The sequence below is a fragment of the Chlorocebus sabaeus genome, chromosome 3 (assembly GCF_047675955.1).
Source record: "Chlorocebus sabaeus isolate Y175 chromosome 3, mChlSab1.0.hap1, whole genome shotgun sequence".
NCBI lineage: Eukaryota > Metazoa > Chordata > Mammalia > Primates > Cercopithecidae > Chlorocebus > Chlorocebus sabaeus.
Window position 1 is genome coordinate 84,718,576 of NC_132906.1, and position 17,780 is coordinate 84,736,355.

The 17,780-nt window shown below is 39.0% G+C and overlaps 1 protein-coding gene across 10 annotated transcripts in view; it reads left to right on the forward strand.

The window, feature by feature from the left end:
- Positions 1–17,780, forward strand: part of BIVM (basic, immunoglobulin-like variable motif containing) — a 40,381-nt gene that overhangs the window by 18,570 nt on the left and 4,031 nt on the right. For 9 of the 10 annotated variants that reach the window (XM_073014480.1, XM_073014484.1, XM_073014486.1 and 6 more), the window contains 5 exons: positions 2,727–2,822; positions 3,431–3,535; positions 3,753–3,847; positions 12,031–12,163; positions 15,005–15,091. In XM_073014480.1, the coding sequence (XP_072870581.1) occupies positions 2,727–2,822; positions 3,431–3,535; positions 3,753–3,847; positions 12,031–12,163; positions 15,005–15,091 (516 nt within the window). The remainder of the gene's footprint in view (positions 1–2,726; positions 2,823–3,430; positions 3,536–3,752; positions 3,848–12,030; positions 12,164–15,004; positions 15,092–17,780) is intronic. The other variant, XM_007960835.3, reaches the window with a different exon arrangement.

Sequence of the window (17,780 nt, forward strand, 5' to 3'; positions counted from 1 at the left end):
CACATGTCATGATCTGTTTCTTAGATATCAGTCTCAATATTAATTTTGTTTTCTGAGTTAAAGATAAGCCATGGATGATTTCTTAACAAAAGGAACTTTTATAAAGATAAATTTGAAATAGTTAGTTTCTAGGGAATAATGGAGAAGAGACATTAAAGTCAAAAACATTCATTTTAGTTTCTTTGAAAAGAAGGCTTTGCTCATTTGTGCCTCTAATCACTTAGATTTAAGCTTTGTTTCAACAACAAATCTGTGTAACTACATGTTAATAGTATAACATGTGAGGCCATGAAGGCTAGGACTAGGAAGGATAGATGAGAGAAATGCCCTGAAGGGAAAACATCACCAGGAATATAAACCTGTTTTCCACCGAGAATATTACAAGATTAGGTTAGAATGGAAAGTCCCATAGAAGGTAGTAGAATGTTGGTAAACAGTTTAACCTAGTCATAAACAAGATTAGGAAACAAGTTGAGATTGATGAAAAAGTATGAAAAATCTTAAGAGAAATCCCCCTTTCCCTCTCCTTTTAAAAATTCTTTCAGGCCAAATTTAGTGTTATGAGAAAAAATATACACATGCATGTAATACTTTGTTAGTAAATGTATGTAAAGATAAAGTTTGTAAAATATAAACTGTTAGTATTGGACTTGAAAAATAATCCCCAAAATTGAACTCTGGCAAAAATATTCACAGCAGAAAACAAAATCAGTAAATGAATGAGTTGCTTGTATTTTATCAGCATGGACCATATAGCTTATGATGACAGAGCTGTTAATAATCACTTGTCCACAAAGATCTCTTAGGTTGGAGTTCACATTCATATTTAAACAACTAGGGCAGATTACTTGAATAAGGACATTAGTAAATTGCTCATATGTTTCCAGGGATGAGGGAAAGGGGAAAAAGGGAGTTGTGTTGTTCAATGGGTAAAGAGTTTTGTTTTTGCAAGATGGAAAAGTTCTGTTGTCTAACAATTTGCATATAGTTGACACTAATGACCTGTACACTTAAAAATGGTGTACATGATAAATTTGATGTTGTGTGTTTTTACCACAATTAAAGAACAAAACAAAACTGAGGGAGGACTCAATAGATTTGACAATGAGGTGTTGAAGACAGCACTTAGTATGTTAAGTGACAGTTATTATCTTTTGTGTGTCATTTTGTGTAGTTGAGTCTACAGATTTAGGGGTCCTGGAGCATATTCTCACTTATAAGTGGGAGCCGAACAATGTGAACACATGGACACAGGGAGGGAACAACACACATTGAACCCTGTCGGGGGGTGGGAACCTGGGAAGGGAGAGCATCAGGAAAAATAGCTAATGCACATGGGGTGTAATACCTAGGTGATGGGTTGATAGATACAGCAAACCACCATTACACACGTTTATCTATGTAACAAAGCTGCACATCCTGCGAGTATACACTGGAACTTAAAAAAAAAAAGATTTAAGGATCATGGTTAACTTGTATGTTTGCCAATATGCATAGTATATATACATATACAAATGCATATATGTACACATGCATATGTCTACTTTTTCATTTTGTGATTAATTTTCAGACGACACTAAAGTTGCTCTTAGTGATGATAGGTCTTATTTCTTTGTTTCATTGTGGCTACTTCTTAGCACCTTCTTTAGAAAGCAGTTAGGAGAAGATCATTGGAAAGTCAACGAGTATTGTGGGTTATTGTTAAGCTGATTTAACATTGTCTCTCCCTACAATCATGCTTGACTAGCTTCGCATTTGGCCAGGTGCAGTGGCTCACATCTGTAATCCCAGCACTTTGGGAGGCTGAGGTGGGAGGATCACAAAGTCAAGAGATTGAGACCATCCTGGCCAACATAGTGAAACCATGTTTTTACTAAAAATACAAAAATTAGCCGGTTGTGGTGGCACATGCCTGTAGTCCCAGCTACTTGGGAGGCTGAAGCAGGAAAATTGCTTGAACCCGGCAGACGGAGGTTGCAGTGAGTCAAGATTGCGCCACTGCACTCCAGCCTGGGGGACAGAGTGAGACTCCATCTCAAAAAAAAAAAAAAAAAAAAAAAGGCCAACCTATTTCTTCTTAAAGCAGAATAAATAAATAGTCTGTCTCTTTCTCCTTCTATTCACATTTGCCCCAGTTTCTTCTCTTGAATCATGACAGTTTGGAAAATTATCTGGATTGCTTAGTGCCACTGAATCATGCCATGGAAGGATTTTGTATTTCATTTTTAAAATTCTCTGTGACAGGAGAAGCACTGCTTCGTGGCTTCTTGCCCAGGGATTTTAGATGGACAAGTGGGTAATAAATGGATGATTTTTAGTTTGGGTTGGAGAATTTCTCTGAGAAGTTGACACATGGGGGCAATGCTTTGTTTCTCCTGTATTTCTAAAGTTGCAAATAATCATGTATGTAGTTCAACCAGGAGTTTATACCAAACTTTTAATAGGTGATGTCTAAATTTATGTATCATTAATTTTTTTCCCTTTGGTTTAGATAACATCCACTTTAACTGGTAGTTAGTTATACTTAGCTATTTTTATTAAAGCAGGTGATTTATTGTTATTTTATATTTATGACATGATTAATAAGTGAATATGGAAGATTTTACATTGACTTAGGGGATCAAAGTTTTCATTACATTAACACCCTTAATTGCCATGAGTTTTCTATTTCTAGCATGCATATTTTGTATTCATTCAAGTGAAGAAAACAGTTTTTGTTTTCTCAGGTACTGCATAAGCCGACCACAGTATAAGACTTCTTGTGGCATCTCCTCATTAATTTCTTGTTGGAATTTCTTATATAGCACAATGGGAGCTGGAAAGTAAGTATGTCAATTTATCAGTATCCTCAAACTCCAAAGTAATTTGATGTTGCTTTTTCTATAACAGAAAAATTTTTAAGAATAGATTTTTTGTAAATTAAAAAACCCTGCTGTATTTTAGTGTAAGTCTTTTAGCTTAAAATATACACATGTATTATTTTCAATAAAATAAAAATGAGCTGGATGCAGTGGTTCACACTTGTAATCTCAGCACTTTGGGAGGCCAAGGCGGGAGTACTGCTTGAAGCCAAGGAGTTTGAGACCAGCCTGGGCAACAAAGCAAGATCCCATCTCTACAAAGTAAAAAAGTAAAAACAAGTAGCCAGGCACAATGGCATGTACTTGTAGTTCTAGTCTCTTAGGAGACTGAGGCAACAGGATCACTTGAGCCAAGGAGTTTAAGGCTGCAGTGAGCTATGATCACGCCAGTGCACTCCACCCTGGGTCACAGAGTGAGACCTTGTCTCTAAAAAAATAAATAAAATAAAATAATGAAAAATATTACTAAAATTATTTGCAAATCAGACAAACATATTAACATTGAGATAGGTTGTATTTGCATATGACTGGAATTGAAAAATGAAAGGCAATGAATGTTTCTTTTGTAGTCTTCCACCTATTACCCAAGAAGAAGCTTTACATATTCTGGGCTTTCAACCTCCATTTGAAGATATTAGGTTTGGTCCTTTCACGGGAAATACAACACTTATGAGGTATGAAGACCCTCTAAAAGGCAATACTGTGTTTCTAGTTTTGCAAAATAATAATGATGTAGATGTGTGTTGATAGCAAAGCATGTATACAGCTGCTGGGCTTCAACCTCTCATGGGTATACCAACTTTGGGCTATGCCTGGATTTCTTTAGAATTGGAATAATGCCATCTTTGTTGTAGAATTGTTGCCATGAGCAAATCTTCTTGTTATTTTCAGGTGGTTTAGACAAATTAATGACCACTTCCATGTAAAAGGATGCTCTTATGTTCTATATAAGCCTCATGGGAAGAACAAAACAGCAGGAGAAACTGGTAGGTAAACATATGGAAGATTTACACACACACACACGCACACACACACACGGTTTAGAGTTCATCTCAAAGACTGGCTGTTTAGCTTCCTTGGACATTATGTAAACCCTCAATACAGTCTGTTACTTGCATGTAATCTGTAGGGCACTTTCTAATACGCAGTTTAATATTTTGCCTCTTCTCACCTTTTTATGTAGAACCTTTAGAACTTTAAGGTATATCACAAACACTACTCTAACATATTGTATTGTTTGGGTCCATGGTGTGTGTGTGTGTGTGTGTGTGCGCGCACACGTGCACATGCTAGTAAAACTCTAAGGAAGCAGCATGGAGTTAGCAGTTTTTCTTCCTGTGAAGGAATGTAAGGATTTGAGAATATTTGATGTTAGACCTGTGTGGTAACATATAATGGCAGGAAAATAGACTGTGAAAGTGACAAAGTTTTGCTATAAAATAGTCTTGGTTATAACAGAAATATTAATGGAGTTGATCTCAAGGATTATTCTAGTTATGTGCTAATTAAATAATTGGTGCTATTTAGCAATTTCCATTTTTAAAATATTACAATCTTTTGACTGTATAAATCAGAAAACTATAATACATTGTTAAAGAAAACATTATTCTGACACTTGTTAATAGGGTGAGGAAGACTTTATTTAAGACTTGTGAAAGGCGTATTGTAGTAGGGATGAGAGATCAGGCTCAACTCTGAATACAGCAAAGACAGCTGGGACTTTATAGCCAATGGACACAGCAAGGGGTTTGGGGGTGGGAAATTACTAAGAGGGGTAAGGGTATAGGGATTCTTGCTAAACTGGCCTAACAGACTTCTTGCTAAAGGCAGGTCAAGGTCTGAGACATCAAGAGTTGGTAGGGGAGGCCCGTGAGGAACTTGATTTGATATTAAGAGTTGTGGGTTCTCTCTAAACTGACTTAGCAGGATTCATGCTAAAACTGGACACAGAAGTCAACTGTGTCCAGGACCGTTTGAGAAGACGACTCAAGGATTAATCAAGAAGAGAATTGTTATCAATAGAGGGTATATGGTTTACCAAGGTAAAAGACTGAGCACAAAGTCAGATATCTTTCTGTTGACCTATATTGGGGATATCGAGTTGGTTATTGGAGGCAGGCTTGGAGATTACATGTTGGTTTCTACGCATACTAGTTTTGTGACCTTGAACAAGTCCCTTGCTGAGCCGTGATGTAGACCTTTTATCTTTCTGTATTTGTATAGGGTCAGTGTGAGGATAAAAGGAGACATATTTGTAATGTACTCAGCATGCTGTGTTACAGAGTAAGGACTCAGTAAGTGCTAGCATTTATTCCTACTGACTAAATTCTATGCATTCACATAGGGCCTGTCTATCCCTCTGGAAAACACAGCTTTAAATGCTGTGTTGCTATTTATTTCTGTTTCTAGTGAGACTGTAACCACACTACTCTCAGTAAGTGACCAGGCAATGAAAAACTAAGAAAGGATATATTATCCTGTTTCATAATTTTCTCTTCAGCTGTGTCTAGTTTGCTTTTTACACTGTCTACTGAATTTGAGTTTTTTAAAAGAGGTTTTCAATCATTTTTATTCTAAAATATGTAGCTCTTTGAAAAATATGCTTTAAAAAATAATCTCATTCCTTACTCATATTTTCAAATCCTTTTATTTTTTAAATCTATTGAAACGTTTTTCCTCTGCATTTGGTGTAATGTAAGAAATGTGTATATATCCGATTTTGCTGTCTCTTGTTTCTTCTGGATCTTATTTGAGGTGTCTTTGTGTGCCATGAAAAGAAAATGTGTAATTTGGCATTGTCTTGTATAGTTCTTGAATGTTTACTTCCACAAGATGTGCTAAACCTTTTTCTGGTCCAAAAGATTTTCACAGTCATTCTCTAGTTATTAGAAGGTATAATAATGATTCTGTCAATAGTGTTCATTAAAAGTTTTATAAAATGTCTGCCAATGACATTTTACACCCTGTAAACCGAATATATGGCAGTTCAGTGAAAGCAAGTGAAAGGGTGAGGGTGTCAAGGCACAGTAATTAGCAACCTGAGCCCGCACCATCATGTGGAGTTCCTGCCCCTCTCTCAGGGATAGCACATGTGTGACCTGGGACCTTTGGATGTAGGGTTGTATAGCGTAGAGAGCATCCACACTCAATCCACAGAATAAATACTAGTAAAGCTTAATTTCTTTTTAAAATATGAGGATCACTATAAATAAATGTTCTGATATTTTGTTTCTGTGCCCTCAAAGGGGGTCATCTTGTATAACCACCTGGATGTGTCAGTACTGAAAATCATAAACCTAGAGGAGCAGTAGTTGGCAAACATTTTTAAATAAAAGGCTTGATAGTAAATATTCTTGGCTTTGAGAGACACATGGTTCTGGGGCAGTCACAGCTGCTTGATGCAGCTGCTTGGATCTCGAAGGCAGCCATAGACAACATGTAAACAAATGGATATGGTGGTGTCCTTGGAAAAACCTTACTGATGGACCTGAAATTTGAATATCACATAATTTTCACATGTCACAAAATATTATTTTTCTTTTGAAATTTAAAAAATTTTATTATTTATTTTTTAGAGATGAGGGTCTCATTCCATCCACTAGGCTGGAAGGCAGTGGCTGTGATCATGGCTCACTGCGGCCTTGAACTCCTAGGCTCAAGCGATCCTTTCCTCTTAGCCTCCCAAGTAGCTAGGACTACAGGTTCATGCCACTGCATCTGGCTAATTTTTAATTTTATTTTTAAATTTTTTTCGATTAAAAAAAATTTTTAGAGATGGGGGCTCACTATGTTGCCCAGGCTAGTCTTGAACTCCTGGTCTTAAGTGATCCTCCTACCTCGGCCTCCCAAAGTGCTGGGATTACAGGCATGAGCTACTGTGCCTGACCCTTTTTTCTTTTGATTTTTAACAACGTAAAAACCATTTTATCTTGCTGCCCATTTCAACACAGGTTGCAGTCTGCAGACTGGATTTACCTGTTGGTGGGACTTTGCCAACCCCTCACCTAGAGGATGAAGCTTAAATTCTTGAGCATGGTGTTTGAGGGACTGGCTTTCGAGTATCATGCTCCAACCTGCCTCCCCTGGTGTTGAGCCATGCTGGGCTCCTCGCTGTTTCCCTGTTCTTCACAAGGTACAGGTCATCCTTAGGCCTATGTGCCTCACCAATGAGATGCCCTGCTGTGGGGCATGTGGAATGTGGGATTTCATATCTTCGTGATTGGATGCCTATGTATTTGTCCATCCTGGACTTCAACATAACAAATGGATATAGTGGTGTCCCGGGAAAACTTGGCAGTGGGGGGGCGGGGGCGGTGGCTTCTTCTGCTTGCCAGGCAGGATTCAATCCCTTCCTCTCCTGGGTTGTCACAGCAGCACGTGTGCCTCTGGTAGAACCTTGATTTCGTTGCGAGGTAATTCTTGGTGCACCATATGGTTTCATGCAGAAAAACTAGAGTTACCTTCCTTGACAATCAGGCCAAGTTCTTACTCATTTTTGCATCACAGTGCCTGATACTTAGGTGCTCAATAGGAGTTAATTTAAGGAATTCTCAATTGAGGAAATGAGGCAGGAGGAATTCAGGAGATTGGGGTTAGGAAACTTCTAGGAGAGAATTTTGTTGTCCATTCCAAAGCTGGCATTCTTCCTTTGCAAGAGCTCTCTCTTGTGATGTGGAAAGGAAAATGTTTTGTTTTTCCCTTTCTGTAGCTCATCTTTCCTTCTGGCTCCTACCTGCTCTCTCCTCCCCACATGCCCAGACACACACTCACCTGCACCTGTGTGCTAGGTCTGCCCTGCTTTCCATCAGAATCCAGTGCATCCTCCTTCTGTCTCCTGGAGTCTTTCAGTTGACAGTTTTTCAAGTGTTCCTAAGGACGCAAATGAGTCAACTCATTGAATCTGATGTTTTCAACTTTACATCTTAGCAGTGCCTTGAACATTGCCTTTTACATTATAAACAGTAAAAGATTAAGACTGTCTCAGAATCACTTCTTAATTGATTCATAGGGTGGCTTTATATCTCTTTTAATGGGGTGTGGACCAAAATGCATGTCTGGGAGTATAGAAATGATCACCGGAGCGAATGTCATACTTACGTGTCAGACATAATGGAAAGCTATTACAATGCAGTTCTCAGTCTTGTGTCTCAAGACTGCATTATGAGTAGGGCCCTGGGAGACACCAGAACAAGGCTCATAATTCCTTTTACTTGTTTTCTTTTTGTCTGCTGATTAGAAGAAGACTTCATTAGAGCAGTTCGTGGCTTCTATTAATATCAGCAGTATCTAGATAGAGTGAGAAGATAGATGAAGAGATGGGTCAGTGAAAGTAAAGGAAAAGAGGGGAAGCAGGAAGACCAAGAGAAATTAGAATAAGAGACGAAATCTATCAAAGAAACTCTGGGTATCGAGGATACATCAGCCATATAAATTTAATCAAATTCCCAAAGTAAGGACATATAATTTTAAAATTAATGGAATGGAATAAAACACTAAAAGGGCCATGGAGAGAGTTGACTTAGGAACCACTATTCTGGAATTTTAAAAGATTTTTGATCAACTGTCCTAACTTTAAGATTTTATACTATGATCTTGCTAGAAATTCTCATTTGTAGATCTTTTGAATATCTGTACTTTATTTATTTTATTTTCCAATAGTCTGGTACCTCCCAAGTTCTTTGTGACTTACTTAAATGTAATGATTTGGTGCATGTGTTAACCAGTTCCCTTAATAATCAGGATGTGTAGCATTGGGTCCCAGTGACTTTTTTTTTTTTTTTTTTTTTTTTAAATCTATGTGTTTAAATTTCCTTTAGCATATATTCACACTTTTTCATTGAGGAATGGGATAAACTACCTATTTTCCTTAACTTTTTTTCTTTTATTTTGTTAGGAGGTTGAGGTGGTTACTGTAATTTCTTTGAGTAAGTTTTAATATATTTTTCAAATTTTATTCCTACTTTCATTTTTTTTCCATAATATTCGACTTCTTACTGCTTTTCTGTGTGCATTTCTGGAAGCATAATTAATCTGCCTACTCCTCCTGGAATATTTTTGTCTTTACCTTTGCTAATTGGGGGAGCCAATTAAGCCCTGCTTCATCTCTGATATGTTCCTTGACCACCTTAGCCCTGGATTCCTCTAAATCCCTGTAGTACTGATTATTCACACCCATCATTTTCCATTTGCTATGTGCTGTTTTATTATGTTTCACCTGTTTAATGTGAGTGTCCAGCTCCTTGACCATAGGGACTGTTCTGAGTAGCTCTTACATTCTAGATATGATGCCCACGACATCACGTTACCCTATGAATTCTGATGGTATTCAGGGGGTAGGGTGGTTCATGTGTAAAGCAGACATCTCTTCTGTACTCTCCCATTGCGGAAGAAAGAGTTGCAGAGATAGGCTTTCTCCTTTCTTTCTGGGATGTTCACTGGTGAACACCGTTGTCAGTAGCGCTGTTTGTTTAAAAACACTTTTAAATGGATCTTCTCTCTGTGCTTAAATTGTTTTTTAAGGACCGCTAGGCCTGTTTTTCACAATGGGCTTTACGTTTTCCTGGGGACCACGCTGCTGTGATTCAGGGACTCCCTGGTGCTTATTTCCAATGGGCTCTCAGTAACTGTAAATTAAGCACACTAATGGAATAAAAGCGAAGTCCGGGGCTTTTGATAAGACTTAGCTGTTAATATGAGTATTTTTTTCAGAGATGTCACTAGCCACAATGAAAATTTATTCTAGGAGTTGCCAACATTAGGTCTCTGTTCAGATAACTTCAAAGTATGGGTTCACTTAGCCACCAACATTTGTGCCAGGCAAGTCCAGATTCATTTTTTTTAAATCAGCTAGCTTGAAAATTGTATTTATGTTCATGTATTTAGTTTTTTTCTAGGGGGTATTGCAGTTCATAACTTTTGCTTATGCCGTGCAGATCATGGGTCTGCATTTGGTGGTGGTTGCTTTGTTGCTTAAGTTTCAGATTTTAAAGATATACTGAAGTACAGACTCAACTTCATTCTGAATTTAGCTTCCCTCAGTAATACATTTGTGTCTTCTCATACACAGAATTACTTTCTTGGATGACTACCTTAATGTATTAAATGCTGTATTTACTGGCTTGACACGGTGGCTCACACCTGTAATCCCAACACTTTGGGAGGCTGCGAGAGGTGGAACACTTGATGTTGGGAATTTCAGACCAGCCTGGTCAACATAGTGAAACCCTGTCTCTACTAAAAATACAGAAATTAGCTGGGCATGGTAGTGAGTGCCTGGAATCCCAATTACTTGGGAGGCTGAAGCATGAGGATCGTTTGAACCCGGGAGGTAGAGTTTACAGTGAGCTGAGATCACGCCACTGCACTCCAGCCTTGGCGACAGAGCAAGACCCTGTCTCAAAAATAAATAAATAAATAAAATAAAATAAATAAATAAATAAATAAATTTTAAAAAATGCTGTATTTACTATCTTTTATTTCAGAGGGTGATCTTTTTCTGATTTTGGCCTGAAATTGTTGGGTTGTCCCACAGTAGGCTTCTCTATACCATCATACCCTATATTCTATAAACTAGATCCTGGGCTATTCCCTGAGTATATTCCTTCTTCCCTAGTGGTTTTGTTTTCTCCTAATGCTCTTTCCTCTGTCTAGATTGTTGAAATCCTGACACTTCATTAAGTTTCATCTTGAATGCTACTTCTTCTTGACTCCTCAAACCTGATGTGCTCTTTCTCTTTTGAATTCTATACCCTTTTGTGGCACTATCTTGTTCCACTTTATATAAAAGTTACTTGTTCCAACTTCCCTACTAATAGACTTGAGGGACTGTGCATCACTTCTTGGCTCTGCTACAGCCGTGGACCTGCTGTTCTTAGTAGTCTTCAGCTATTTCAGTGGCCAGAAAGTCAATCATTGAAACTGTGATTGCAAGCTTTCATCTGCTTCATCTATTTTTAGGATTTCTAGTTTTAATGTGCTGTTTATGAATAAATAATTTAGCTTCTTCTGGGAGATGCAAGTTAATGAAACCTCAGTTAATGGCTTTGAGTACTAAGTGCTGGTAAAAAGTCATTTTTTATGGTAATATTTTTGAAATTGACCACTATTATAGTTATGGCAAGTGTCCAAGGAAGAGTGGATATAAGAGGGTGTGGTGGTACTACCAGCCTGTTTCTGTAGAGATGTTATCTTTGTCACTTGGCTTTTGAAGGCTACTGCTCTAGCCTCCATAAGTTTTGTGTAAAGATTAAAGTGTGTGTTAGTGTTGTAGAAAAAACGGGGTTCTTATCACACAACAAGGGAAGATTAGGCTTGCAAATACTTTGAAGGGTGAGGGGGAACAGAATTTATTGGGTGAAAAGGAAAAACCTCAGCAAAGCGAGAAGGGTTCCTGCTACCAGGCCCTCATCTCACAGATTGAATCCCAGGTTACCACACAGGGACCAGAGAGGCCTGGCTCCTCCCCACTGCAAACAGCAGGCACTTCCCGAGGCCCAACCCCATCCTCCCAGCATGCAGATCAGTTGGAGATTCTCCAGGAAGCCCTTTTTACTTGGCTGTCTCATTAGTAGGAGAAGTTTGCATTTTTAGAACTTGTTTATTACCTGGAGTTTATATTTATTCATATACATCAGTAGTCTTTTAAGTTGGGATGGGCGTACTGCATATATATTAGAACCTCTATATTTTAACCTAATTTTAAATTCCAACTTTTTGTATATCTTTTATAAAGACATATTAGTACAGTGGTATATGTATATACTTTACAAATGCATGTGCTAATATTGGGCATGCTTGTTCAGAATTTTAAGTGATAGCTGTGTACAACCAGAGAAGTTGAAACCATTGCTGAATACACTAGGTATTAGGTTTTAGACAAATTAAATTTCATAGACAACTATGTGTGTTATTAGAAGGTTTTGGTAAGCAAGGACATATTTTAGTTCTTTGGTTTGCTAATGAGCTTATCTGAATTTCAGTTTAAAGTGTAAAACAGAATACATTTATTAACATTTTTTGTACCTATCAATAGCCTCTTGTTTTTCCCCAGCAGTGTCAGTGTGTTCCAAGTAACGTCTTTTCTGTCCTTAAGCCCTTAACCAGTCCTGTGTGTAAAGCGTGGACACTGCTTTATGGGCTTTCAGTTTGTTTGTTTGTTTGTTTTTAATAGCTTCAGGGGCCCTGTCGAAGTTAACCCGTGGATTGAAAGATGAATCGCTGGCTTATATCTATCATTGCCAAAATCATTATTTTTGTCCAATTGGCTTCGAAGCAACCCCTCTTAAAGCTAATAAAGCATTCAGGTAAGCATTGACATGTTTTAGAAAGTGCATTTTAAGAAATATTAAAAAATAGCTGGGCACTGTGGCTGTCGCCTGTAATCCTAGCACTTTGGGAGGCCGAGGTGGACGGATCACGAGGTCAGGAGATAGAGACCATCCTGGCTAAGACAGTGAAACCCCATCTCTACTAGAAATACAAAAAAAATTTAGCCAGGCGTGGTGGCGCGTGCCTGTAGTCCCAGCTACTTGAGAGGCTGAGGCAGGAGAATGGCATGAACCCGGGAGGCAGAGCTTGCAGTGAGCCGAGATCATGCCACTGTACTCCAGCCTGGGCAACAGAGTGAGACTCCGTCTTAAAAAAAAAAAAAAAAAAAGTAAAAAATATTAGAAGTCTCTGAAATTGGAAGGCTTGGTGATCTGCTTTCCTGACATCAAGTTAGACTATTCTTTAAGCATTATGACTTATTCTTCTGCAGAATTGCATTTAGTTAATTGTGCTGTTGAAAATATCCATTTAGATACTGTTGTTCAGTCATTATAGGAAAAAGTCATTTGAAAAGTCACTTGTTTTTGTCTTAGAGACAAGGTCTCACTCTGTCATCCAGGCTGCAGTGCAGTGGTATAATCATAGCTCACTGCAGCCTCAAACTCCTGGCCTCAAGCGATCCTCCTGCCTCAGCCTCCTGAGTAGCTGGGACTACAGGCATGCACCACCATGCCCGGCTCATTAAATTTATTAATTTGTGTTTTCTATAGAGACCAGGTCTTGCTGTATTGTGCAGGCTGGTCTCAAACTCCTGGTCTCAAGTGGTCCTCCTGCCTGGGCCTCCCAAAGTGCTGGGATTACAGGTGTGAGCCACCACACTCTTCCTGAAAAGTAATTTTTACATTTATTATAAAACAGTTGCAAAGGATTTTACAGACTATGTCTTAGTGCCTCATCCAATGTCCCACATGTACAATGTATTGCAGAATCTAGTGTCAAGAAGATTGTCACAACTGAGTAAATTAAAAAGCGTCTTCTTTTCTTAAAGTGAAGAACATGGAATTTATCTGGGTTCCCCCTTTGTCGTGATTGCAAGGAAGCTCTGAGCCAATTTTTATTTCCAGTGTCAGAAACTACACGACCTTCATGGTTATCTTTCTTTTTTGCCTAATCCAGAGTTTCTGTTTTATTAACTATATAACTTTACTGGTAAACTTCCATCTTTTTGGAAGAGATGATCCCTAAGAAAGAGGTGACTGAGTTTTAATGGTTTTTTTCCTGCTTAGTCACTTTTCCTTATGATGGGTTGAGATAATACCAGGATGGTTCAAATCCAAGGGAGAAGTGTCTTGTTAAGAATTGGTGGGTGGGGTACATTGGTGTAATCCCAGCATTTTGGGAGGCTGAGGCAGGCAGATTGCTTGCACCCAGGAGTTCAAGACCAGCCTGGGCAACATAGTGAGACCCTGTCTCTACAAAAAATACAAAGATTGGCTGAGTTTGTTGGTGTGCACCTGTAGTCCCAGCTACTTGGGAGGCTGAGGTGGGAGGATCACTTGAGCTGAGATCATGCCACTGTACTCCAGCCTGGGCAACACAGTGAGACCCTTTCTGTAAAAAAAAAAAAAAAAAAAAAGGAATTGGTGAAAACACAAGCCATGAATACTTTGAGCAAAGGGATTGGCTTGGTCATGGGAAAAGGATGGGTTCTTTTTTTTTTCCCTTTTTTTTTTTTTTTTTTTTTGAGACAAGGCTTTGCTCTGTTGCCCAGACTGGAGTGCAGTGGTGAGATCATAGCTCACTGCAGCCTCAACCTCCTGGGCTTAAGTGGTCCTCCCACCTCAGCCTCCTGAGTAGCTGGAACTACAGGTACACACTACCACACCTGGCCAATTTTTCTATTTTTTTTGGAGACAGGGTTTCAGCGTTTCACCATGTTGCCCAGGCTGGTCTTGAACTCCTGGGCTCCAGTGATCTGACCACCTCAGTCTCCCAAAGTGCTCGGATTACAGGCATGAGCCGCCACACCCCGCCAGGATGGGTTATTTGGGGTTGGAGGCCATGTGACCTTGGAGTCCCACTCAAAGGCCCCTCAGGTTTAGGGAAGAGAGGGATGCTGAGACAGGTTGGAATGACCGGGGAGAACCAGGAAGCTGGAAGTTGTGTTTTGTGAATGAGGAGCAAGAGGGAACTCTCTTGTTCTCTCCAAATGCGGAAATGCTTTATTCATCTTTCTGGAGGTGGAATTTCTTGTAAGTGAGGTATACTGTGTGTTTCTTTTATTATTTAATCCTGCATCTTCACCTGATTTCAGACATTTATCAAATATAAATCATGGTTTTAAACCAACTTTGTACCCTTTAAAAGAGAGTTCCTCACTTCTGTCTTTACCTAAGAATCATGTGAGATTTTTTTTTAAAAACTATAAAAATCCCCAGCTGTACTCCAGACCTATTTGAATTAGAATGTCCAGGGATGGGATTAGGAAATCAGTGTGTTTAGAAACTCCATTGCTTTAGGCTTTTATTTTTAGGATGCCTTTTGAGATGTCTTGAATTCATAGTGAAAGGAGAAGAGTAGTGGAAAAATGCAGGTAGCATTCCAGGATTTTTTTTTTCTCCTAGAATTTTAGAGGTGGTCTATTAAAACATTTTATAGCCCTAGATTTTGAATAGAGGATTAAGACTGAAATTTAATTTGTGAGTTCTCTTTAATGGCCTATAGAAATTTACCCTCACCTAAGCTCTAATGTCTGTTCTTGATGAATGAATGCCGTGTTTGAGTACACTCTAGTATGCCTTTTATTAATATATAGTTGAAGCAATATACTCAAGGGAGTAACTATTAAACTTACTGTGAGTGTATTTTATGTTTAGCAGGGGACCTCTCTCACCACAGGAAGTTGAATATTGGATCTTAATTGGAGAATCAAGTAGAAAACATCCTGCCATTCACTGTAAAAAGTATGTTGACTTCCCTTTATTTTCTTTAATTGGGGTAACATTTAGAGACAGTGAAATGCACAGATCTTAGTTGTATATAATTAGCTTGATAAATGAATGCACCTGTATAACCACCACCCAAATAGGACATGGTACACTTTCATTGCCGTGGAAAATACCCTCACTCTCTACTCATATCAATTTCCATAGAAAGCCCCTCTTCGGATTTCTGTCACCACAGATTTGCTTTGCCTCTTCTTGAATTCCATGTAAACAGAATCATACAATATTATTTTTGTGTCAATTATCTTAAGTAACATATTTGAGATTCCTCCATTGTGTCACGTGTATCAGGAGTTTATTTTTTTTTATTGCTGAGTAGTATTCTGTTGCATAAGCATGCTGCAATTTGTTTTCCATTTTCCTGTTGATGGGCATTTGAATTGCTTTGAGGTTTCGTCTCTTGTGAACGAAGCTGTTAGGAACATTCATGTACAAGCCTTGAAACAAATTATATAAAAATTTTAGTGAAATATAATTCACATACCATAAAGTTCACCGCACCCACCATGCGCGGTGGCTCATGCCTGTAATCCCAGGACTTTGGGAGACTGAGGTGGGAGGATCGCTTGAGCCCAGGAGTTCGAGACCAACCTGGGCAACATAGTGAGACCATGTCAGAACCAAAAAAAAAAAAAAAAAAGGCAAGAAGATTGCTTGAGCCTAGGAGATTGAGGCTGCAGTAAGCTGTGATCATACCACTGCACTCTCGTCTGGGTGACAGAATGAGATCCTGCTTCAAGAAAAGGGAAAACGTGTACAATTCCATAGATTTTATTATAGTTACAGGGTTCTGCACCAATCACCACTATCTAATGGCAGAAAATCTTCGTCACTCCAGAAAGAAATCCCATACCCCTTGGCAGTCACTCCGCATTCCCTGAGCCTTGGCAACCACTGAGCTGCTTTCTGTCTCTAGGGATTTGCCTATTCTTTTTTGTTTGTTTGGTTGGTTTTTTTGAGACAGAGTCTCTTTCTGTTGCTTAGGCTGGAGTGCAGTGGTGTGATGTCAGCTCACCGAACCTTCACCTCCCAGGTTCAAGAGATTTTCCTACCTTAGCCTCCTGAGTAGCTGGGATTACAAGCGCCTGCTATCATGCCCAGCTAATTTTTGTATTTTTTGTAGAGACGGGGTTTTGCCATGTTGGCCAGGCTGGTCTCAAACTACTGACCTCAAGTGATCCCCTCACCTCAGCCTCCCAAACTGTTGAGATTACAGGCGTGAGCCACTGCACCCGGCTGGGATTTGCCTGTTCTTGACATTTCGTATAAATGGTGTCATACAGTATGTAGCATTTTGTACCTGGCTTCTTTCACTTAATACAGTGTTTTCAGTGTCATCCATGTTTTAGCATGGATTAGAACTTCAATCCTTTATATGGCCAAATCATTTCCTTACAGATAAGTCACTTTTGTTGTACAAGTCTTTTAGAGGACATATGTTTTGTTCTCCTGAAAGACACCTAGGACTAGAATTGCTGATTCATAGTATAGATGTATATTTAAGAAACTGTGAGAAAATTCTCCAAAGTGGTTGTAAACCTTCTGATGAACAGAAGTTCTAATTCTAATTAATTTTAATTAAATTTATTTTATCAATTTTGTTCTTTTATGTGTTTTGTGCCTAATAAGAAATTTTTGCCTACCCCACGACCTCAAAGATGCTTTCCTGTTTTTTTCTAGAAGCTTTATAGATTTTATGTTTAGATTTCTGATCCATTTCTATTATTATTTTGAGACAGGGTCTCTATCACCCAGGCCAGAGTACAGTGGTGTGATCATGGCTCACTAAAGCCTCGACCTCCTGGGTTCAAGTGATCCTCCCACCTCAGCCTCCTGAGTAGCTGAGACCACAGATGTGTGCCCCCATGCCCTACTAATTTAAAAAAAAATTTTTTTTTGGTAGAGATGGAGTCTTGCTGTGTTGCCCAGGCTGGTTTAAAACTCCTGGACTCAAGTGATCCTGCCTCCTTGGCCTCCCAAAGGGCCGGGATTACAGATGTGAGCCACCATGCCTGGCCTTAATTACCTTTTGTGTGTGGTATGTGGTAGAGCTCAACTCTGATTTTTTTCCCCCAGTGTTTATCTAGTTATTTTAGCACCACTTGTTTACAAAGATTTTCCTTTCCTTATTTAATTTCTCTGGTGCCTCTGCTGAAAACTGTATGTGTGGGCTGTTTCTGGACTCTGTCCTACTAATCTGTCTGTCCTTTTACTGATGCCAAACTCTAAATTGTTTATACTAAATCGTGAAATTAGATAGCACAAATTTTCTGAATTTTTCTTTTTCTTAAAGATTATTTTGGCTCTTCTAGGACCTTGGCTTTTCCGTAAAAATTTTAGGATTTGTCTTTTTGCTCAAAAGCCTGTTAAGATTTTGATGAGGATAGAATCTATAGAATTCATAATTTCGGCTGGGTACGGTGGCTCACGCCTGTAATCCCAGTACTTAGGTGGGAGGATCACTTCAGCTCAGGATTTCGAGACCAGCCTTGGCAATATGGTGAAACCCCATCTCTACTAAAACTACAAAAATTAGCCAGGCATGGTGGCATGTGCCTGTAGTCTCAGCTACTCGGGAGGCTGAGATGGGAGGATGAACTGAGCCTGGGAGGTCGAGGCTGCAGTGAGCTGAGATTGCACCACTGCA